This window comes from Ananas comosus, linkage group 13 (genome assembly GCF_001540865.1).
Source record: "Ananas comosus cultivar F153 linkage group 13, ASM154086v1, whole genome shotgun sequence".
Lineage (NCBI taxonomy): Eukaryota > Viridiplantae > Streptophyta > Magnoliopsida > Poales > Bromeliaceae > Ananas > Ananas comosus.
The window spans coordinates 6,901,040-6,925,845 of NC_033633.1; the positions used below are offsets into that span (position 1 = coordinate 6,901,040).

Sequence of the window (24,806 nt, forward strand, 5' to 3'; positions counted from 1 at the left end):
TTTGGCTTTTCTAAAGCTCACAAACACGACCCTTGGTCGATTCTGAATGAAGTCTAACTCTTGTATTTCGAGAATTCACTTCCTTACAGGAGAGCCAAGCGGTGGCGGCGGTGGCCAGGGGAGGCCAGGGCCGACTGCGGCAGGCCACTTGAGGCCGGGGAGGGCGGCCCCGACGGTCGGTGGTGGGCGGTAGCGACGGCGCGACGTGACAACGGAGCTCCCAAGTAGAACCCCGGCTAGGGCATCACCATCCGTCGTAGCGGCAGATCGGGACGGCCAGGGGCGACGCTGGTAGACTCTCTAGGACTGCCGGCGACGACTCGTGGCGGCGTAGCGTGGCGGCTGGATGGAGCCCTGCGGGCGCCTAAGGTCTTCGGGGCTCCTCTCGGCCGCGGCGGCTTTCTGGCGCACAGCCACGCCGGGGAAGCCTTGGAGAGGGTCGCCGGACCTCACAGGACCGGCGGTGATAGCGGCACGGCTGCAGGACAGCAGTCGGGATCACCTAGAGAGTTGATGTCACGTCCCGCTATCGTCGATTTGGTCGATTCGGGCCCGTGCACAGACGCCGAACGGACAGAACCTCCTCTGTCCGCCCAAGGCTCAACAACAATGAGTACATGTATAAAGAAATAAACAATTCCCAGGATAACATTTCAATATACATGGCTTGCACGAGGGCAAGCAACAAACACAAGTGATAGTAAGCTAGCTATACTGAAAATTCACTATAATTTAAAACTTTTAAACTAAACATACATAACTGAATAACTGAAACATTTAGTTATTTATATGCCCTTTATACACTCATTTACAAGTTTCTGTACATCAAAATGTATCACATGAAATCCAAAATGGTAAACTACTATACTCTGGTGTCAACTAGTTAGGCTGCAGGGCTCTTGCCACGGTCCTCGGCCACACCGCTCGCACTGGAACCTGTATGGTTAGTGGTGTGAGAACTACTGAAAGTTCCCAGTGGGTTCGACCGCCGAATTCGCCGACTCACCCACTAGGTCTACTCAGGCATATGTAGGCAAGAAAGTAAACGGATAGTAACCAACTTTAATATGTAACTACTACAATGCCTGTACAAAGCTGAAAGAATAATATGTAAAACTGTAAATATGCATGCATGCTTTATTGAATTTACCCAATTACTTGGTTAACCCTTTGGTTAACAATAACTCACTGACACTATCCCAAATATCGGGGAGACGCAAGCTACACCCGACGGGACTGTCAACTGGGGGAGACGCACCTCCTGGTCCAGTAAAGATGACTACTCCGGAGCTCATCGTTCAAGGAGGAGCGACCTACCTTGAACCAAACGAATGTGAGTATGATCTGATCCTCCTTTAGAGGATTCAACAATAGACGATGTCACACTTAACTCTAACTAGCTCTTTATGCTAGTTTCGCAATTCTTTTTCTCGATGCTAACCAAATCTCTAATTAAAATGTCACCAAGTTTACTATTATTATAGTCCATGCATTCATAGGGTCCTATGTTCACATTCTATTGTTCATATATTCTCATGGTCGATAAGCATTTGCATAATCAAATATCATTTACATAATAACAATACCTTATGATGCATGATTATAATGCTAATATGCTCAATGAATTAGCATAGACATAAAAGGTGATTCAAAGATTTCGGATAGCACCACCCACCTGTAGTGGTGTCAACAACTAGAATCCACGTCTCGAACTGTGCCAACAACAATATCACGCGACTCAATGCAATTAGAGCCGAATTGGCTTCTACTGTAATTAGTGCGTCGCCGACCTGTCGGAATGTCAATTTAGACTTTCGAGCAAGTTTAACTTTCATTTATAAAGGAATAAAAGAGATTAAACTTAAGTTATACTCCTATTCTAACAAAACTTGCATTTCACTTTAACATACATATATATATGTATAGTGTTAAGGCCTCTATACATATACTCTTTTATTCCAGTCTTTTACCCAACAGTTTTATTTATTCTAATGCAGAACTTCAACCTTACCTAATTCAGTTTCCATTTCAACACTAAGCCTATATACATTCATACGTATATACATGTACATATACATTTATATGTACAACTTGTTCACATTCCACCACCTTATATTATATAGAACTTTCACATTAACTACTTTTCACCCAAACTAGTCCACTTGACATCAACATAGAGCATTCTCTAGATTCATACAGTCGAATAGACATTAGCAACTTAGAAATTCTAAGTTAGACATTTTGCTCTAGGTTTCACATGGCACTTAGAGGCTTAACAATCATAATCTATCATTCAAACTCTTCCCTAATTTAAACACAATAACATTAAATAGGAAATAGGATCAACCTATTTCAGGTTTTTATCCCTATTCCATAATTCACCTATATACTATACTACATATAGCTCTTTATAGTTTAATCCATGGTTATATCAACTCCATAAGCTAAATTATGCATAATTTAACCTTCTTATACAGCAATTAGCATCATTCCCATTCAGGAATTTGAGCTAATTTACTCCAAACTTCATTCTTAATAAGCTAGGCATATATATATATATATATATACATGGATATGCTATATTTTTTTTTATAATCTCTAGGCTTTCTACATACTACTACGTACAAGCCTTTAATCATATAAAACCCTCTCATAGGTAGTTAGAACAACCCTTAATTAAGATCTCAACCAACTTAAGTCTCGTTCATATTTCTAACCAATAATTCATATGCATTCTTTCCAACATATAGCTTATTAGAGATTTGCTCATGGTGATATAAGCTCTAAAAGCTAACTATCCATTTGTTCAACTCATTCTAGAGTAGATAACATCACTCTAATTAAGAAATATTCTAATTCATACCTCAATTTCTTTCTTTCTAGCTGAATCCCTGCTCACTAGCCTCTTCTCAGCTCACAATACCCAAATTCACTAAACTCTTCTTCAAAAACCATTCTAGTGCTTTAGAGAAAGAGAGGAAGAAAAAGCTAAAAAAAAGAGGTGAGAAGATAAGCTCCCATACGTATGAAGCTGCTGGGGTTGTTGGCTGTAGATAAGACTAAGAAAAAATGCAATTAAGCCCCTCCACAATGCTGCAACTGCAGTTTTCACAAAACAGTCCCTGCAGTTTACGAAACAGTCCCTGCAGTTTACAAAACAGTCCCTGCTGGCAGCCGCAGCCTTGGCAGCCCATTTCTCACTTCTAGCTCGCTCCGACTCCATCCCAACACTTCCAAAACATACTAATCTCTATGCCCAAACTACCAATTTAATTTGGAAGCATTTAATTTTCAATTTTGTATTAATTTGATCATTTTGACCAAATCGACTAAAAATTTCAACTTTAGAGTAGCAATAGCAATTGGAGGTCTTTAGCCACTTCGATTCCATTCGTGTCTATTCTCATACTTCCAAAACATGTCAATGTGCGGGAGAAAAAGAGCTACAAAAAGTCTCGGAAGGTGCGTCCCACTCCGGTCCCTAGCGCCCTTCCCTCAACGAAGCTCGATCGAAGGAAGCTACTGCTCAACGATCCACCAGATGGAGAGCTACAGAATAAAATAAAACGCTCTCCAACTCCCAAAATGGTCACATGATCTCTGGTGGTAAAAATATGATCTGTGTCAATAACATGACGAATACCAAAGAAAATAACAGATCGAAATAAAGAAGTGAAGCCACATCTACTATCTTAAAATGAGCGAGACTATAGTGATCAACAATGATAAGATAAGCATAATAATGAACGAAGATGAAGGCGAAAATAAGATCTGCGGAAAATAAGCTCTCCCTCCCGTAGGCGGCCAGGGCCCCGCACTGTCATCGTTTGGAAATAATATACTACGTACGTAAGTATAAGTACTAATACCCGTATCATCGTATCAAAAGGATGATAACGTAAATGTCAAAGGTCTATGTATAGATAGATAGATACATTACGTAACTTTTAAATAGAGCTCGATTAACACTAGTTTCACCAGCGTTACTACGATTTTACCTTTAATTCACAAAGATTTGAATTAATCATCGAACTCTTGTCGTNCATATCGGCATACTCACTTCAGAGTGTACATTCACTCGAGCCCATGCGCTCGCCAAAACTCCAAGTCTCTTCACATAAAATGATAGCCTTAATGAGAAGTGCTCCAAATTCCCAAATTGCTAAAACTGCAATTTAACCCCTCGAAAATTGAAATTTCTTACTGAAAATTCATCACTACGTGCACCACGTATAGTTGCACCTACTCGTGGAGTTTCGTGTAATTTGACACATGAAATGTCGTACTTTTTACGTAAAAAATCCAATTTCGTCAAAATGGCCGATCTGCGATAAGAGCAGATTTCTCAAAAACCGTGCATCCAATGTAAATCCGTCAGCACAATTGGGTCTGACGCAGTTGGACTGTAGAAAATGAGCTATTGGATCACTCGGAACGGAGTCGAGCATGCGACAGAAGCCATCTACACTCAATGGTCTCTCCCGGAAATACGAGTAACTATTCACTTTAAGTGAAAAGTACTAATCATGTAAAATTTTAACTATAAGCCCTTTTCACTGAAATTTGACTAGTAGTTTAAAAATTAAGTTACACATGATAACATTTAAAAAGATGTCAAATTTACATAGGAAAAAATCGATCTGTCCTCACAAAATAGTTATTGTACTTGTGAATTTTTATTATTATATTTTAATTTTTATTATCTATGAGGTATAAATGTACTTTATATGTAAAAATGGCTTATCACTATATTTATTGGTGAGTGTAGTAACCTATACATAGCTAATATTCATAATTATTTTACTAAATCTTTCAAAACAATATTATAAGAGGATATTGGGATAAAAAATTAAAATAAGCCTGTATCAAAGCATGCCGCTAGAAGGTCATGCGTATTCATCGGCACGCAAACGTGCTACATGTTGGCACAGAGGCATGGCAGTGCCGTATCGTGTCAGGCAACAATTGGCATGCCCCCGTGCCACGACACTTTTAAGTCTTGTTTACATCATCATAGAAATTTCTTTTTGATGAATCAAAACTCTTTTTTTTTTTTCTTCCCTCAGAGAATAATTAATCATCTATAATTATTTTTATAGGCCTCACAATCCATCAATGGCGCCTATTAGTATGTAGTTGCAATCCAGTCAGAAGTGAATATCGAACTGAACCTCAAGTGCAGCTACCATATGATACAATTCTTCCATCGCATAATCCCGATTGACTGGAGGTTATGGAGTACTCGTCAAACCCAATCACTTATGATAAATTTGATAGGATAGATGCTTCTGTAGTTATTCGTGGAAACTCCTTTGTATGTACTATATTACCTTGACCGAGGATCTTTGAGCTTTGTCTTACAAAATAGTATAGGACTAATTATCTCTTTACCGAAAGTGATAGATCTCCTATAAACACAACCATTCCTAATAGGAACCCATAGCAGCCAATATATGCCTACTAAAATCCATGGCTAGGATCAAGAGTTCGTGGCATAGTCAAACTACAATAGCTTCATATTGAATGGTTGTGGTGTTGCAAGTCTACGGATCAGTCATTCCACAGCAACATAGAACTAGTTACTAACAATAAGCAGACATTTATACAAGTGTTCGTAGTTGGTCACGCTAGGTACCTTTGTTCTCTAACATCACTTGATCCATGGCAAATTAGGAAAACCCTAATCTATCTGGATAGTGATGAGCTCAAAATTTAAAGAAAGCTAAATTTTACAATTTTAAAAAAATTTAAAATAATTTTTTAGAAAATTAGAGAGAAGAATTTAGAACAAGAATTAGAAAGGAAGATGAGGGATAAAAGATAGAACTTTTTAGGGACGAGATTCACCGGCAAACGCGGCAAGAGGAAGAAAAAGATAACCATGACCGCAGTGAAAACACAAAACTCAAATTTTATTCTATTATAACTTATCTCTATTACAAGACATAGACTATATTTATAGTCGTCACAATATAATATTAATCTAAAAGAAATCCCATGATTTAGAAATATTTCTAATCCGAACATGGCTTAAAAAAAAAATCTAAATGATATCCCTAATTTTTAGAGATTTATATTGCATAGAAAAATCCAAAAAATATAAAAACAATCGCCAAAATAAATTAACAAAAATAATAACTCCGAAAATTAGAAAAATTAATATCTACATGACTCAATCAAACCTAATACAAAAATTGGCTCAAACAAATAAAGGATGACTCAACTGAATCCCATCTGAATTCCTTTTGAATCCGACTCTGCATCACCATTTGTACGTTTGCTCTAGTATCCCTACACTAATGTCTTGTGACTCGTCATCCCAAAAGAGAAGTGACACATGCACCAATTTAATCGGATCAATTATCATCTCCATGATGATCCAACGATTGGGAGCATTTAGGAATTATTCTCAATAATATGTGCCTCAAATTTTCAATTCTTTATAATATACGTCCTCATCTTATCAATTTCTTGGACAATTCACAGACGCATTTAACATGAATGAAATAAATAGCTCTTTAAGATCAGGTACAAAATATATCCAATAGAAGTAGAACATGTGTTCTTAAGCCAATGCTCGGCCACCATGCAATATGCAGTGGGCGCAATGAAATGCATTGATCATGCATATGTAAAACTGACATTTATATAATGCTTGACCAAATTTTGGCAGAGTAAACGAGGAAGGAAGGAATTGAGAAAAAGAAAAAGACCTACAAAATCCTAGTATGCAGCTTCAGAAAATACTGCCTTGCGGTTTTGTTTTGGCATCTTTTCTATTCTTGCAATTTTTCTATCAAAAGAGTCCCTAAAGTTTATGATGTGTTATTTAATCTGTAAGTAACAATAAAAACGTCTAGATATGCTTACATTTGCTTGTCTTCCCCCAGATCTTGCTGCCATTATGTGTTCCATTTATTTCTCTATTTTCAGATTATTTATCATAAAGAAAGAGCTTTGTGTATGCAAGTTCATAATCTAGGGTTCAACCAGTTTGTCAGATTTGCTGGGTTTATTAACTTTCATTGTGGTATTGTATTAACTTTCCTTGTGATTATCAAGTCTTGCATTCTCTGCATTCGATTACACATTTGAGACTAGCTAAAAAAATACATTTGTTGTAGACCTTTCAGCAAAGAAACACTTATTTAGGCTGATTTCTTTAGCTTTTCCTGCATCCTTGCATTTTTTCGTCTCCCCTTTCCCCATGCATTTTCGGATGAAAACAATATCCATTGCCTTCAGTGTTCAAGCACTGTTAACTTGATCTCTCTCAAAAAAAAGTAGTGTTGACTGGAGCTATAATGAGTAACATCCATGTTTATATTTTGATCTTGATCTTTCTTGAGTTGGACCTGTTTATTTGCGTATTCTAACTATTTTTTGTTTGATATTGTCTAGCTTGTTTGCGAAAAGTTGTCTCACCATCCAGTCCAAAAGAAGAAATGGGAATGTACCGGGGTTATAAAGTTCGATATGCTTCAAGTTTAAGTACTGTTTTCAATAGTTCACCATTCAAGGTATCGTGAAGTTCGTGTGTCATAAGCTCTATTGTTTCTTATAATCTTTGTGCTAACCTTCTTACTGTTGGTAACTTTTGTATTGTTTAGGGTGGATATGATCATATTATTGGTACTTCAGAGCATGGCCATGTAATTAATTCATCAGAGCTTGTTATACCTTCATTTAGGTAGTTAGCAACTTCACTCCAAGACATTTTTATAATTACCTATTAGAACATTACAGTGCTAGTATTTTGGCTTCCAAGTTATCTATTTTGTTGTTGGCAAGAATGTAAGTTTGTATTGCATATGAAATCTATATTGCTGAAGTTGTCCCTCGACTGCTACTAAAAAAATTTAAGTTCTTTCGGATAAGTTGGCAAAGTTTGTTATAATTTCTGGAAATTGTAACATACATGCCACTGTTTGATGCCATTGTAGATTTTTTATGAGATGCACTAAATCTATTGGAACATGTGCATTACCTTTGGTATTTTCCAAAATTTATTTTTTGATTCTTATTAGTATGGGCTGAAGCTTGCTTCACTAAAAGTAAACATGATTTATCATATCGATTGATCTTTTTTGTTGCTTGCAACTGCATCCATTTGTAAAAACGGCTTTGGTGGCAAGTTCTGCTTGTTCCTTTCATTACCTTTTTTTTCCCCGTCTTCCCTTGCTTTCACTTAATAACACACGTTGCCTTTGTTTGGCATTGTTGCCATTTTTTTATGTTTTTAAAATGCAATTTCTATATATATAAATGGATATGCTGGCGGGTGGATCTACATATTCCTATTATCGTTGGCTAGCTTGCAATGCACCTTGGCTTGGTGAGGAATGATATCATCATCAAAAAAATAAAATAAAATAAAGTAAAATAAAAAAAATCAAAGATTTGCAAAAATAAGTTACTTTCAAGTTTTTGTTTATTTGTTGCCAAAACATATACCTTGGATGCAAGGATTGCAAGCAATTCACCGTTCACTTTCTACACTCTTTTATACATAATAGTAATTTGAAACATCAAAAGAATGGCAAAGATGCCGAAAAAGGCCTTGGTTTTCCATGCTCTGTTCTTTCCTTATGTTCTATTAGGATTACTTTTTAACTGCATGATTTCATTAAACAGGCACTCATTTGAAATTTTTATCATAGTTTCTAGTAAAGTCTATGGTGAACTGATAGGTCTATGTCAGAAAGGTACCTATATTTTATTGCCAGAATTTCATATGCAAACATGCCACTTTAAGGATGTCCTAGTATTGATTCCGGAAGAGAAATTGTCTTTGGTACGAAATGTTCTACTGAGATTACATATTCAGCTAACGAGCTTGGAGTCTTAACTGGAAATATGGTGTTATATTGATAGCTTGTAATAGTTAAACTCTTCTAAGCGGTATCAAATGATTTATAATTTTTTAACTAACCTGCATGGTTAGTATCACTAAAGTGAGAGTTGTGTTTGTTAGTTTTCAGATTTCACAGAGAAACAACAAAAAAACAAAAAATATATATGTATTAAAGTTCAACAAGTTCAATTAAAATTTTGCACCAGCTTTACCATCCTTTGCTATGTTGGTTGATTAAGAATATGGTCTTGCAGGCACCTTCTGATTGCTTTTGGTGGACTTGGCGGTTTGGAAGAGAGCATTGAAGAAGATAGCAATTTGAAGGTATAATTTTTTCAACACTATGCTGTGCCAATTTAGATAAAATTTATATTAACCTCTTGTGAAGAAAATGCAGATATTAATTTTATTCATAGACATATTGAACCTATTAAATTGCTCGAAATCAGCAATCAGCCTGGGGCATAACTAAAAGAATTCTTTATGCATGCATGCTTACAAGTTTTGGGTAGAAATTTGTGGAGACTTTGAATGGTCTAGGAAAGGAAAAGGGGTTACCGATCAAATTTTTTTTTTCTGATTGATGCTCCTTATCTTTTGATTATTTTGATTTATTTATTAATCTGAGTGGGGATTCTGTTAACATTATTTACTCTGCTTGGGTTAACCGTTAGTAGAATCAGCACTCAGTTAGAAGTTGATAAAGTTGTTAAATTTAACAGTATCGCTAATTTACTATTAAATTAGTGAAATCTCCACTATATCTAATGAGAATGAAAGTTGAGGGGTGTCAATTAAAAAGTATAAAGTTCAAGGGCCTATTTCAAATCGGCCTCTAGTTGAGGTGGTTTGCATACTTTTAGCCAAAGACCAAAATTTATTTGATAAATGATCTTACTCCTTAAAATGGTTTCCTTACATACTGTTTGAAGTGGCCTTGCGTAGTCATTACTGTATACTTGGTCATTTTTACTAACAATCTAAGGCCATCCATACTCAGAGGAAGCAATGGATCAATTATGAAATATTATGTTTTATGCGAGAGGAAGCATTAGTTTGTCTGTTTATTAGTTCAGGGGAATATGAAAACTCTCAAGTTATATGCAAAGTCAAATTGTGTTATCTGGCCATGTTGTTTCTAGAAAATAATTATAAAATATTATGAATAAATTATTCCAAAGTAATGTGTGATGTTCAGAAGGATTGAGAAATAGAACCATCTGATTTGATTCGTTCTCAATAGCCATGAGATGAGATCCTAATTTCATTCTTTTTTTTCCTTCGCAATACTGGGAATGTAATCCTATGGACTATAGAGATGAGAAATTTAACTCCTGTAAATTCATTGGGATGAATTGATCCGATTCGGTATCATCAGGATCAATTCATCCCATAGAGATGAGAAATTTAACTCCTGTAAATTCATTGGGATGAATTGATCCGATTCGGTATCATCAGGATCAATTCATCCCATAGAGATGAGAAATTTAACTCCTATGTATTTTGTATTTTGTTGACTTCTCATACATGATTGCAATTTTTAATTCATGCTATCTCTTTTCGTTTGATGTAAGTTCTGTATTTGATTGTAATTCGAACTTGCAGAACTTTGCACTAGTCATTTTGAACAATTCTTACTTTCCATTCACTGGGTGATTTTTGTTGCATGTTCAGATGATGGACATTATTAGTTCCAAAATTGTTCCGTATAAAAGATAATACGTAGGAACTCAAGTTACATTGCAACATAAATTTCATTTTGCTAATTCAACTCTTCTGAATTATAAGATTTGGAAATTATATCTTTACGCAATATTTTGAATGAAGGGATATTTGTGTTTTCCTTCCACAGGGAAAACGCGTTTATGATGTATTTAGTGCGTACCTGAATACATGTCCTCATCAAGGAAGCAGAACCATTAGGACTGAGGTATCGATGACTTCACATTTCTTATTTATTTTCAGTTGTCTGTCGCTTGCTGTGGCTTTTCCTCTTTAAAATGATGCAATATTCGTATTCTGTTCAGGAGGCTATTTTAATCTCCCTCCAATACTTTCAAGATCCAATAATGCGAGCGGAGCAACAATCGAAAAGAAAGTAGCTTCCTTTATAATGTGAAAACAACATCGACATATACGCGATAACCTGGCCCTCCAGCTTATGAATTTTTGGGCAAGAATAGTCATCCGGAGGAATTTCTTGATCCTGCAAGTATTATGGGATGTGCTACAAGGTGAATGTTCTAGTGCTAGAAGTTTTCTTTATCCAATGTTCTTAACAAGGGATGCTTTGACTTGGGACTGGGGATGTAACCAATCTGTATAACCAAGTTATATTAAATACGCTCTTATTTGTTAACAGTTACTCTGTTTTAGTAAAGTGGTATAAACTCAACAAAGATTTTAGTATCGGACCAAAGTGGAAAAAAGGACCTTCGCTATATCTACGAGTTGTGAATGGAAAATTGATTGTGTTTGGCATTATTTATCTCATAGTTTTTTGAGGTTGTAGGGCATTAGTGTGGCCCTTTTTTTTTTTTTATAGCCTATTTTGGTGGTAGTGCTGGATTGTTTGTAAGCATTATATTTATTGTTTGTTTGACAAAACCAAATACGATAAAAACTTCGTTTGTTTCTTTATTATTTAGAAAAAAAAAAAAAAAGTAGTTGATGCTGTGAACGGTTAGTGGCCTGCTTGCACTAATCATTTGTGCCGCTATCATACTTGAAGGGTGTGTGTAACAGGTGGTTAATTTGTGCTATGGCAACTATTTTGCAAATTTGGTGCAAATTTAGTGCAGATGTCAACTGTTGAGAGTACTTAGTTTTGTTGAGGAGATTGAAGAATAACAACCTAAAAAGCTACATTTCTCTTGCTCTAGTATTTTTGCTTTTATAGTTAATTCCTGTATATGTGATGGTCTATATCTAGGATAGTTTATTTTGGGGACTGCTTTTAGAAAGGACTATATGCAATAGAATTATTCTCGGTCATCTGGATTGGAAGGTACTTCTAGCCGACAACAACAAATGGTTGAAATATTTTATTTATTCCAATTTTTTTTTTCGTTCTAATATATCCCTTATGTGTTCCTCCGTTATTCTAAAATATCCTTACCATCCGTTAAGTTAACATGAGTTAAACATGAATTAAATATCTACTAGAGTTGAAAAAAAATCAAGATGCCTCTTTTGCCCTTAATTTAAGACAAATAAGAAATACTGGTGATGGTAGAAGGGTATATCGGTAAATAAGAAAAGTCGTACAAAGGTATATATATTTGCAAGGGAAAAATAATAATTTTATACAGATAACAATTATTGTTAACAGTTCATTAACGGAGTTTAACTCTAGAGGTATATTTAAAACAGGTTGGAACGTAAAAATGGTATTTTCAATGTTAGTCTTCTAAGAGGAGTAAATCAGAAAGTCGAAAACTTTTCAGGGTCATTTAAGTAATTGCCCCTTTTTAATTCCACATGACATCAGGCAGGCATTTTAAATACCTGATATCAAGAAATAGTAATTATCATTAATATAAATTAGTTAGTTAAAAAAATATTGGGAGACCCCTTGGTCCTCTCAACTTCAATTTTTATAATATAGACCGTAAAAAATTTTAAAAAATTCTAATATTTTTTAATTTTAGTCAGTTGGCTGTCAAAATTTTTATCAAATTTATTCGTACATTCATCAAACTTAATAAATTTAATCTAATTTTATAAGTAAATAAAACTAAACCAGCTAAAAGAATAATTAATAGCTTGTAGAACTATTAAATTTAACTAAATTTCAAATTTAACTAAATATAATAATTCAAAAAAAAGGTTAAAGAATAATTAAATAAAATTATATATTGAAGGACAGGGAGTGGCGTTGCGTTGCGTTGCGTCGTTCCCTCCCTCTCTCTCTCTCTCTCTCACTCTCTCTCTCACACGGTGTGGTTTTGCTTCTTCCTTGGCGCTATTTTTATTTCATCTGGTTCTTGATCAAGGGAGAGAATTTGATGACTAATTAAAGGAAGCCCCTCCGCGGAAGGCCATCGCGCATCTCTCTCTCTCTCTCTCGGAGCTAGCTCTAGTCTACATTCTACATTCTACAGTCTACAGTAAGTTTCTTTAAGTTTTTGCATGCCTTAGCCGGTTTAATTAGTTTTCTGATTCATGCATGCGTATTTTATATAATTTAATTCTCGATCAATTCCGATGTGGGCTTGTATCAATTCATCAAGGCTGATCCCTGTTTCGATTCGTTCTACACGCTACATCGATCTCTCTTAATTAGGTTCTTGATTAAATTCTTTAATTAACTAACATGAGCCTTACTTAATTTAGATGAGATCTTCGATTGTATAAATGCAGAGTGAGTTAGCTACATTGCAATCTCTGTTGATAATGAATTAGTTGTTTTGGACGGCAATTTGTTCTTCTTCTTCTTCTTCTTCTTCAAGGCTGATCCCGAGCTAGAGAAGAAGAATTAACTCGACCATGGCGATGCCCGCCGGGTGCAAGTACACGCCCAAGGAGGAGGTTCTTGTCGGAAATGTGCTGAGGAGGAAGGTGCGCGGGGAGCCGCCGGATCCTGCTGCCGCCGACTGCATCAGAGAAGCCGACGTATACGGCCACCACCCGGCGCAGCTCACCGCTCTCTTCCCGCCCACGAATCAAGGACCCCACGAGTGGTTCTTCTTCAGCTGGTGCAAAGTCAAGGGCAAGAGAGCCCGCTGCGGAGGCCGAGATGATCACCAAGAAGCACGGCGCGGGGACGGATTCAAGAGGGGGAGGAAGGAGAGGTCGGTGCGTGATGCCGGAGGCGCAGGGATCGGGCAGTGGAGGTCCACGCAGGCCGCCAAGAGAGTGATTCAAATCGACGTCTCGGGCTGTGTCGTCACGGTCGGATACCATCAGAATTTTGAGTTCCGCGACAGCAAGAAGCAAAAGACCGATTGGCTCATGGAAGAGTACGGCCTCCTCCCGTCCTCCGGCGGAGCCGAGGCCGCAGGCCGCGATGACAAGGAGCAGGTGATCTGCAAGATCTACAAGACGCCCGCTGCAAGACGCGCCGAGGCGAAACAATCTCTGGCGCCGGCTACCCTTCCGCCGCGGGTGTCGCTGCACCTCTGCCCTTCCCAGCCCGAACTGCCCCAGCAGCGCCGTCCTCGGCTTCAACCCCAGCTGTCGCCACCACCTTGGCCTGCGCTGCCGCCCCTGCTGCCCGCTTCTTCAGTACCTGATGTGTCGCAGCCGCAACTGTCGCCCACTTCTTGGCCTGTTGGAACGCCGTTGTGGCCTCCTCAGCGCGAGCTGATGGTGCAGCCACTAATTTCTATGCAGCTAGACGTGCCATGGCACGACAGCATGATGGCCGCACGCGACCGTACACCCTTTTGCCCTCTCGATCGAGATCAGCCTGACGTTCCACACGGTGCAGTGGTTTATCCGGAGCTTTACGAAGCGGTCGCAACCTACGTCGGTGGCGGTCAGATGTGGACTACCTCGCAGATTCCCCAGTGCACTACTACGGATGTATCCGATCATCACACGTATGACGGTAACGTGCTCTTCCAGCACTCCGACCGACAGCAACAGCAGCAGCAGCAGCAACACACTGAACCAATTGCTAGTGCAGCAGCGCAGGTAGAAGGTAGTACTACTCCTGATGATCAATCTGCAGCTGTCGGAGCGGAGGGTGAAGCGGAGAAGGATCTTGGGGCGTTCCTTCAATCTGTTCCTACGGAGCAGCCCCCGGTGTCGTCCGACCATGCGCGCTACCTAGACGAGTCCCTCTACATGGTCCACGATGGCTCCCTGTTTGCCGAGATGCCTACCATCGATATCGGCGTCGACGACTACTTGATTAGCGATGGCCTCGACTTTTTGGATATCTGATCCATAGCTTATTTAGTTATCTAACTATGGTTGTAACTATATATATATACACACACACACACACACGCACCAATTTTGATCATGCATCCTTAATTTTGATTGTTTGTCTTGCGGATGTATCAGATATTACACATATATGTATGTATATATGAATCATTAATTTGTGATTAATTTCTTGGGAAATTGAAAGATTTTGTGGCATGGAATAAGCTTATGTAAATAGAACATATTGACTGTGAACTGTATATATGTTAGAATTAATTATTAATTTGTTGAGCTGACAATGATAGAAGAGAAAATTGATTATTGATTAATTTGTAGATCGGAGTACGTTCTCCAACAGTTTAGTTGCTCTGCATTACTTGCTGTTTGTGTTTTGCATGTGCCGTGCAATGCCGACACATCTTAATTTACCTGGACCTGGTGCACTATTTATAATCAGATATGCACCGCACTGTCCCATTCTGTAGTACATTTTATAATCCAAACATTTCACTTTAATTCGTAGAAACAAAGAAATAGCTACCAATCAGTGAGCCAGAGTCGAGGTCAAATTAATATGTGATTGGATGAATGCGGCTGGGAGGATCCTCGCACTAATGCCATCACCAGGTGCAGCATTTTGCTGGCCATGATTTTTCCAAGATGGGGTGGGGCCCATAATAAAGTATTAAGTTGTTCCAATCTTCGCATGAACATAGGCAGTTTTCGCTCGCACCTTTTGTATTAATATTGGAAAGAATATTTACTAGTTTGCGCTTTAAAATTAGAATTTAATTAGACAGATCTAATTACATATGCCCCGTCTAATAAAGTTTTAATTAGATAGTTGAAAGCATAAAATCAACATCTGCTGCTGAATTCTTGTTGCTGTTACTGCTGTTCCTGATCCGCAGAGAAGATCCAGGACAAAGAGGGATGTTGGGACAAGTTCAAGGGTATTCTCTGATCCCTAAACTACAGGAAAAGTCTATTAACTACCACAAAATTTCAGCTCAAAGATGGAGTGAGGCTCAAGAAATCAGCTTCAACAAAAAAATCTGATTTTTAGTTGAAGGCCTCAATGAAAACTAAAATTCAGGAAAAACTAACCTTCAAAACAATCCAAACAAAGTTCCTACCAACTCTAGATGAAGGTAAGATCACTAGCCACCTTTCAAAAGCTTAGCTACATAGGCAAATTAAAAGAAATTCCATCAAGAATTCAGCTTGCTCAAAATCAGTATAAAACTTGTATTTCAGCGACCTTCACCATTTTGGCAAATTAAAAGAAATTCTGCTCCTGTAGAATGTTGAGGATGATGTTGATGTTGCTGCAATTCCTAGGACTCGCAGGAAGGAGTACAGCCCAAAAGAGGAAAGGGGAATGTAACCAGAGTGATCCTTGGCTTCAGAACACTGAAAACCTCTAATTTAAACCAACAAATCACCGCACATTAGGTTGGAATTGGATTAAAAACAATAAAATCAGCATTTCGGTTGGAGCTCAATCAAAAGCCAAAATTCCCTCACTACGAACCTCCAAATCAACTCAATTAAACTCCCCTCCTGTTCTAAGTGAAGGTAAGCTTGTCCCCAACTCCTATAAAGTTCAGTAAATCAGAAGAGTTCCAAAAGGATTTAATCAAAATTCAATAGTTGTCTAAGAATCAGCACAAACCTGAAATGTCAGCACTTGAGATAGATTACCTCCAATCCAGCTAACATGAATCCCTCCTTAAGCTCTCTTCTCCGCCCACAGTACATGTATGACTCAATGCAGTGGTTAGAGACCTCAATTGACCATCAAACAACTTAAATTTACTGCCACATTCGCCACTGCTGCTGCTGCTGCTACTGCTACCGCTACTGCTACCTGCACCAAGTTGCTGCTTGCTGGCTGCGGCTACTGCTAGTAGCCTGCACAGGGAGGAAACCAGCAGGGAGGGAGGGACGAGAAGGAGAAGATGAAGGAAAAGAAAGAATGAGAGAGGAGGAGGAGGAGGAAATGGGTTATTCTCAGCTGAGCACTACCTGCTAAAACTCTAGTTAAGGGTGGTTGGAGAAGGTAAGTTGAACCCAATGTCCGACATAACTTAATATGTTCCGGCTGAATTTATTTCCAATTTCAGATTCAATACGGCGTCCCTTTCGCATTAAAATGATTCCAACTCGTCCCGATACTTTTTAGAAACGTCACAAGTCAGCCGAAACTGTAATCATTCAGACAGATAAATTTTCTGGGACACTGCACTGTCATTGTCGCAGAGGATGAAAATCCGCTTCAAGGCCTCACACACCGAGGCCTCAATGACTGAGTCTCTTGATCCAAGTGTGGGGCAGTCGGATGAACCACTGCCTTCTGGGCATAGCGAAGACTTCAGGGACCTACAAAACAAGGCTTTCATGCTCAACATTTCCTACCCTCAGAAATAGTAATTATCATTAATATAAATTAGTTAGTTAAAAAATATAGGGAGAACCCTTGGTGCTCTCAACTTTAATTTTTCTAATCGAGACCTCAAAAATTTTAAAAATTCTAATATTTTTTAATTTTAGTCAGTTAACTATAAAATTTTTATCAAATTTATTAGTATATTCATCAAACTTAATAAATTTAATTAACTTTTATAAGCAAATAAAACTAAACCAGTTAAAAAATTAATTAATAGCTTGTAGAACAGAGAATTCAAGACGAATTCTGGTGCTCTCCTCATCATAAACACGGAAATTGGAAGAAGTAAGAGGAAAAGAAAGAGAAGAGAAGAGGAGAGACAAGTGTAGAGGAAGGGAGTGAAAATTATAGTGCTAGTGAAGCCAAGCCCTAATCAGTCTATTTATAATTAAGTTACAATGGCAAACTTGTAATTAAAAGGAAAGGTAAACAGTTGGGGTCCTGGTTGTTAATTTCAGTTAACCTGATAAACAGCCAGGATCAGATGACTTGAAACCATCAACGGCTCCGATCATCCCCCTCAATGCTACCTATGAATGAAGTCGGCAACATGATTATGGGAAATGCCGTAATTCCCTGTTTTTAATTAACTGCACTACTCGGCAACCAGGCTTCGCTACCCTTGTTCTGTTTTGCTGCCCTGCTCTACAACAGATTGGGTTTGCTGAATTAGCTACATTTCAAGATCTGCTAATTATTCAGTTGTTCCGGACGGCACTTTGATCTTCTTCTTCTTCTTCTTGATCACAAGCTAGCGGAGAAGAATTAACGCGCGCGTCCGTCCGTATAGAGGTCGACAATGGCGATGCCCGCCGGGTGCAAGTACACGCCCAAGGAGGAGGGGTTCTGGTGGGAAACGTGCTGAGGAAGAGGGTGCCCGGGGAGCCGCTGGATCCTGCTGCCGGCGACTGCATCAGAGAAGCCGACGTATACGGCGATGACCCGGCGCAGCTCACCGCTCTCTTTCCGCCCACGAATCAAGGACCCCACGAGTGGTTCTTCTTCAGCTGGTGCAAAGTCAAGGGCAAGAGAGCCTGCTGCGGAGGCCGAGATGATCATCAAGAAACGTGGTGCGGGAACGGATTCAAGAGGGGGAGGAAGGAGAGGACGTTGCGTGACGCCGGAGGCGCAGAGAATTAATTATTTGTTGAGCTGATAATGATTAATTAGCTGATCAGAGTTCTCCAACAGTTTAATTGCTCTGCATTACTTGCTGTTTGCGTTTTGCATGTGCCGTGCAATGCCGACACATCTAAATTTACCTGGACCTGGTGCGCTATTGAACAAATGGATCAGATTGAGTCTGACTATGAAATTTGCAGTGAGCATAGCAACTGATATGAATTGCTTGTGCCACATCTAAATCAATAATCAATGCATAGTATGGCTGTGATAGGGAGAAGAGACCAACATGAAGAAACAATAAAAGGAAATAGAGTCTGAAAAGATTTGTCACAATCACGAAGGCCAGAAAGAGAGAAAAACATGGGCAAAGAAAGTCTGACCCGTCATGATAAAACACCAAAAATAGTAAGATTTTCATATTTTCAAGGGAGCAAGTAATAGAGCAGCAGATGATATGGCAAAGAGCAAAACAAGCGAGAACCGAGCTTTCTACCGTACTGGTATTGTATACTCTTCCATATTTTTAAAGATAGCTATCAAAACACTGCTTACCAACATATTATGTGCGTATTTGGCTTGGCCTAGCTTTTGAAAAGTGATTTTGGACCCACAAGTGATTCTCAGCTCAATAGAGTATTTGACAACCTCATTTTCAAAATCTTACGTGATTTTTAGAATCAGTTTTCAAATTTTCGAGGTCCCAAAATCAGAAGTAGCTAAAATCTACTTCTTGAAATCTAATAATTCTGTTTTTGGACTTAAATTTTAAATTTTATTTTTATTTTAGATTCAAATTTTAAATTTAAATTCAAAATTTAAATTTAAATTCAAATTTTAATCTTAAATTTTAAATTTATATGTGAATTTTAAAATTTTAAATTTTAGATTTCAAATTTAGATCTTAAATCTGAAATCGATTATATTTAAAAATTCAAATTTTAAAATTAATTTTTCAAATTTCAATTTATTTTTTAAATTAAAATATCAAATTTTAAATTTTTGTACAAATTTAAAATTTAAAATTTGTAAATTTTAAATCAAAATTAAATTTTAATTGAAATTCAAATTTTAAATTATTTTTAAATACAATTTAGTAAAAAATTATTTTATGCAAACATCAAAATTTTTTTATCAAACAGTTTTACAAAATCACTTTAAAAAAATTACTTTCCATGTAAACTCAGCAAAACACTCTACAATTTTTAACCAAAATCAATTCTTCAAACTAGTATGAATTTTGTATAAATCGCTTTTTCCAGAATCTAGCCAAAGAGGCCCATAGTACGGCAAACCACATATAAAAAATATAACCATATGGAATTTAACTCAGAGAACTAGATACAAAAGCCAACGAGTTATTTGCACATGTACTATGTATTAGATGTATGCCCTAGAAGCCAACCAGGCCGACACATATATTCTTTTTAGGATATAAATTTGTATTTGACTTTTAAATATTATGAATAACTTTGGATTTTTATTTCCATTCATGTTATGTATGTGTTCAGGAATTGTCCAAGGAATTAATAAGATAATGACATATATTCTCAAGTGTTGAGAATTTGAGACATGTGTCATTGGTGGTTAATTCCTAAATGCTCCTGATCAATGGATCATCACGGGGACGGTGATTGATCCAGTGAGATTGGTGCATAGGTCGCTTCCCTTTTGGGTAGACGAGTCTCGAGTCGACAGTGTGGGGACACTGAAGCGAATATGCAGGTGGTTGTTAGAGAACAAGAGTACCGAGCGTGACCAACGCGAGAAGTCACTTGGATGTCTACTCACTCGTCAGTGACTTACTCAATTGTTGTAGTAGTGTGACTGGTCCTTTGACCTGCGGTGCCTCGGCTATTCACAATGAGGTTATTGTAGTTTGACTGTACATACACTTGGTCCCTAGCCATTCGGGTCTTTGCGGTGCATGTTGGCTGCAGTAGGTTCATTGTAGGAATAAGATGCGCACTTAGATGGAATCTATCTCCCTAGGTAGATATGGGTGTTAGTCCTATGTGACTTATGAGACCGAGTTTAAAAGACCTTGGCCAGGGCAGAATAAATAGCGGAAAAGGGTTTCCGATATTAGAAACTCGAGTCGAATAAATTTAACATATGACAGACGATGGGGTTTGACAAGTTATTCCATAACCTCCGTCTAGTCGGTACTTATGATAGAAGGATTGTATCACACAGTAACTGCACCAAGAGGTTCAGTATTCCATTCTACTGGAATGCCACTACATGCTGCTAGGCGTTACTGGTGGACTGTGAGACTCATGAGAATTATCTAGATGATCAATAATTCTCATTGGGCTGAGTTGGAAGTGTTCTGATCCATTGAAAAGAGTTTCGGTGATATTGTTGATAGTGATCAAAATATATCTCACTACCAGATAGAATAGAACCTATGGGGTCACACACATAAGAGGTTGTGATTGATCGGATAGCTAGATCGCGATTATTAAATCACTGGAATACCTAATTGTCAATATGTTGATAATTGGACTAATTTGTAATTGTTACAAATTAGTGGTATTAAAGTGTAAATGTTACAGGAGAGGACTTACTAATAGTTAGTAAATTATAAGAGGACTTATGTGCAATTATTGCATTATTAATTTGATAAGATCAAATTAATATAAAATTCAAGTTGAATCAAATTAGGATTTGATCGATCTAACCAATTAAGGAAAGGATAAATTTAAATCTAAATTTATACTTATCCTTAATTGTCATTATATTATTAGGAATAGGATTATATTCCTATATATAATATGTGAGAGTTTTTAGAAAACCCTAGCCGTCATCTATTCTCTCTTCTCTCTTCCATCTTCTAGCAAGAAAGACGTCCTTTTGCAAGGGAGCTAGCACCCCGGTGAGGACATCGATCAAATCAAGAATCTCGTGTGGATACCTATAGAGGCCGGACGCGTGTGCGGCTTCAAGAGAACCGAATTCCACGATCATCAAATTGAGGTGAAGATTTATCCGCGAATAAGGTAAAGATTCGATCTTACTTTTCTCCTTTAATCTTAAAGAACATGAGGGATTCTAATTGCGTGGTTTTTGAGATTGGATTTCGGAAGTTTTCAAAAATCAAATTTGTTTGATTTTTTTTCCGCTGCGTTTTTTTTACCGTACGCAATTTTCTAACAGTGGTATCAGAGACATTCTCATGTTTTTAAGATTAAAATTATGAATTTAGGTATTCTAAACCGTTTTTCGCTGGTAGAACGATTTATAGATCGTTTTTGGCTAATTCGATAAGTCCGAATTGATCAAACAACTTAATCGATGGTTTTTTGTTTTCTATCAAAAAAAAAAGGGGTTACTGTAGCAATTACTGTAGCATCCGTACGGACGCTACTGACGTCAATTTTTTTTTTTTAATTTTTTAAATTTTTTTTATAAATTGATTAGATCAATTCAAATTTTAAATAAAAGAAAAAGGAAAATCTAATTTGATTAGATCAAATCTTGATGAGATCAAGTTGTTATTTTTGACGATTAAATTTTTGATCAAGATTATAAATGATCAATAAGATTGATTGTTTTTAGTGATTTAGTCACTATTATTTTTCGAATCATCTTTTAACGGTTAATTAGAATATCCAAATTTATTATTATATATGTAATGTATGAGATATATATCGGTGATGATTATGGATAGCGACCTATTTCTTTTTATTTCGACATGTGATGTATGATGTGTATGTAGAATCCTGTAATTTTAAATTTGTTTAAATTAAGAATTTTGTATTAGAGATGGCTATTGTTGTGCCTGCGTGCACAAGCCGATTTATTTGGAGACCTGCGTGTCTCAATAGGTTAGAGATAAAAGTTATCAAATGTAATTAATTTTTATTTTATTTGTATTGTTGGGTTGTATAATGTATGGTTGCACGTCATTGGTTGATCGGTTGCATGCCTAAAAGTTCGCAAGGCCCGGATAGAGAGGAATACTTGATGGTGGTCCGATCAAGGTGTTGATAAGGATCGGATCAAGTTGAAGCTCCAGATCGGATCAAGAAGTTGAAGACGATCAAACCAATGACGTGTGTGTGCTTGTAATTTATGACCCTAAGACCCCGATTCCGACTCAGTGGCTCGAGTCCGAATCCACTTCTAAGATCCATGATTATCACCAGTTTAATTATATTTTATGCGCGGATTATTTTTATTTGCATTAGATATAAATAAATAATATAATTTTTGAGACCTAAATATTAATCTCCTCACAAATATTAAGTCGAGCGGTCTTCCGCTGTTGTAGAAGTGTGGGCGTTTTTCGGGTGTTGATTGGCACGGCTGGTTACAGTGGTCAGTTGCATCGGGAAGGCGCAACTACTCTATTAGCATGAGATGCTGCAGAGTAAAGATGGGGTTGGGCCCAATAACTGTCAGGTGAGGGACCCAATGATGGCTTTGCTTACGCGTTTGAACGGTGGGTCTGACTTAACTAAGAAATAGGGCCAATAACTGTCAGGTGAGGTCTACAGGACTTAGAGACCGATCACTGCAATTTGCTTAAGAAGTATTGGACAAGAGTTGTCCACTCATCGGTTTGCATATCATCAATAACTGTTAGGTGAGGTGGTACGTTAAACTGGTGGGACCGCAGTACCTACTTGAAACCTTTTGTCGCGATAGGTTTCCGTTTCTCTACCCGAGGAGTGTAAGAGACTCGAGAAAATAGTGGGAGGCTAAATTTGTTTTTTAAAATTCCTAAAACAAATTTTCAAAACAAATACAAATATCTAACTTGAATCTTTACTCTCTGCAAAGTAAATGTCTGCTTCCAATTATCTCTCTCGTATTCTCGACACAAAATCCTTAACTGAAACTAATTATAAAGACTGGCTAAGGAACTTAAAAATAGTTTTAAATTCCAATAAGCTCTGTATTGTTCTCGACCAGGTAAACCTCATGTTACCAAACCGTCCAATAACTAACCAAATGGGCAGTCCGTTCATGATCATTGTTTGACAATGATCATAGACCTCGAGGAGCTTGAGAAGCTCGGCGTGAAAACGGATAAGGAATTGCAAATTGATCTGATCCTGCAATCCCTTCCTGTATTGTATGGACAGTTTATTGTAAACTACTATATGAATAAAATTGATTGCACCAACGCAGAGTTATTGAACATGTTGGTAACTACAGAGGAGACTTTGAAAAGTTCAAAGGGCTCGGTTCTCGTTGTGGAGCGAGCTTCCTCTTCCAAAAGAAAGTCTAATTGGAAGAAGAAACCTGCGAAGAAACAAAAGACGGAAAACAAGCCCAAGAAGGAAGCTTCTAAGAATAAGGCCGCCGACAAAGGAAAATATTTTCACTGCAATGTTGACGGCCATTGGAAGAGGAACTATCCTATCTACCTGGAGAGCTTAAAGAATAAGAGGAAGGACACACCTTCGGAAGGTATGTCAAACTTGCTCGTAATAGAAACTAACAGTTTTCTACTTCCAGAAAGAGAAAGTAGAGGGCTTAGGGAAGGTGAAGTGACCCTACGGATAGGCAACAGAGCAAGAGTTACTGCTGTGGCTGCTGGCACCTCTCATTTGCGACTACCATGAGGATTTGTTTTATTACTTAAAGACTGCAATTATGTACCTCCTGCTAGTAGAAATTTGATTTCTGCACAGGATGGTTTAATTTTGACAAAAACTACTGCATAATTTATTTTAGAAATAAAATTATTAGCCGTGGTTTTATAATTGACAGTCTTTATCATTTACATATGGATGTATCTGCAAATATTTCTGAGCAAGTAGAGACTGCTGTTGGGTCTAAGAGACCTAGAGATGAGATGAACCTAAAGTATATGTGGCACCTCAGGCTTGGTCATATTGGAGAAGAAAGGATAAATAAATTAGATAAAGATGGGCTTCTCGGCTCATTGACTTCAGAGTCTTATCAAATTTGTGAATCTTGTCTTCAAGAAAAATTGGCTAAATTATCCTTTGTAGGACAAGGGGAAAGGGCCACTGAGATACTTTCGTTAATACACACTGATGTGTGTGGGCCATTTGATGTGCATATTAGGGGTGGTTATCTATACTTCATAATCTTTACCGATGATTATTCCTGGTATGGGTATGTGTATCTTATGAAACACAAATATGAGGCTTTTGAAAAGTTCAAAGAATTCAGATATGAAGTAGAAAAACAAACTGAAAAATCCATCAAGGTTCTTCGATCAGATCGAGGAGGAGAATAGCTTAGTGGAGAGTTCCTAAATTATCTCAAAGAAAATGGCATAGTCTCACAGTGGACTCCTCCGGGAACACCTCAACTCAACGGGATGTCAGAACGGAGAAACCGAACCTTATTGGATATGGTTCGATCTATGATGAGCTTCACTGATCTTCCTTTATTTCTTTGGGGACATGCTTTGCTTACCGCAGCATATTTGTTAAATAGGGTTCCATCTAAATCCGTTCCTATCACGCCGTATGAGATGTGGCATGGTAAGAAACCAAGCCTTGGTCATATCAAGATTTGGGG

General features: G+C 37.6%; 2 protein-coding genes and 2 long non-coding RNA genes across 7 annotated transcripts in view; 2 read left to right on the top strand and 2 right to left on the bottom strand.

Annotated features, from left to right (window-relative positions):
* The window catches only part of LOC109719407 (putative methyltransferase C9orf114), a 34,315-nt gene extending 23,020 nt beyond the window's left edge, over window positions 1-11,295 (top strand). For all 3 annotated transcript variants that reach the window (XM_020246068.1, XM_020246067.1, XM_020246069.1), the window contains exons 9-13: window positions 7,402-7,520; window positions 7,611-7,690; window positions 9,109-9,178; window positions 10,707-10,784; window positions 10,882-11,295. In XM_020246068.1, coding sequence (XP_020101657.1) covers window positions 7,402-7,520; window positions 7,611-7,690; window positions 9,109-9,178; window positions 10,707-10,784; window positions 10,882-10,956 — 422 coding nt within the window. In that variant the 3' untranslated portion in view covers window positions 10,957-11,295. The remainder of the gene's footprint in view (window positions 1-7,401; window positions 7,521-7,610; window positions 7,691-9,108; window positions 9,179-10,706; window positions 10,785-10,881) is intronic.
* Window positions 760-3,011, bottom strand: LOC109719408. Of its 2 annotated transcripts, XR_002218677.1 has the most exons (3): window positions 2,864-3,011; window positions 1,676-1,790; window positions 760-936 (listed from the first exon to the last, which is right to left on the bottom strand). It is a non-coding gene; the product is annotated as an uncharacterized LOC109719408 (long non-coding RNA). The 2 variants fall into 2 exon arrangements; XR_002218676.1 differs by lacking the exon at window positions 2,864-3,011 and having other exon boundaries at window positions 1,676-1,827.
* On the top strand, window positions 13,343-14,743 carry LOC109719271. Its single transcript, XM_020245846.1, has one exon. It carries the CDS (start codon window positions 13,343-13,345, stop codon window positions 14,741-14,743), a length of 1,401 nt encoding a protein of 466 aa, XP_020101435.1.
* LOC109719839 lies at window positions 15,807-16,681 on the bottom strand. Its single transcript, XR_002218801.1, has 3 exons — window positions 16,404-16,681; window positions 16,263-16,325; window positions 15,807-16,141 (listed from the first exon to the last, which is right to left on the bottom strand). It is a non-coding gene; the product is annotated as an uncharacterized LOC109719839 (long non-coding RNA).

Excerpts from the sequence above, each read along its gene's own strand:
- LOC109719271 (XM_020245846.1), top strand. The coding sequence starts at position 13,343 with ATGGCGATGCCCGCCGGGTGCAAGTACACGCCCAAGGAGGAGGTTCTT.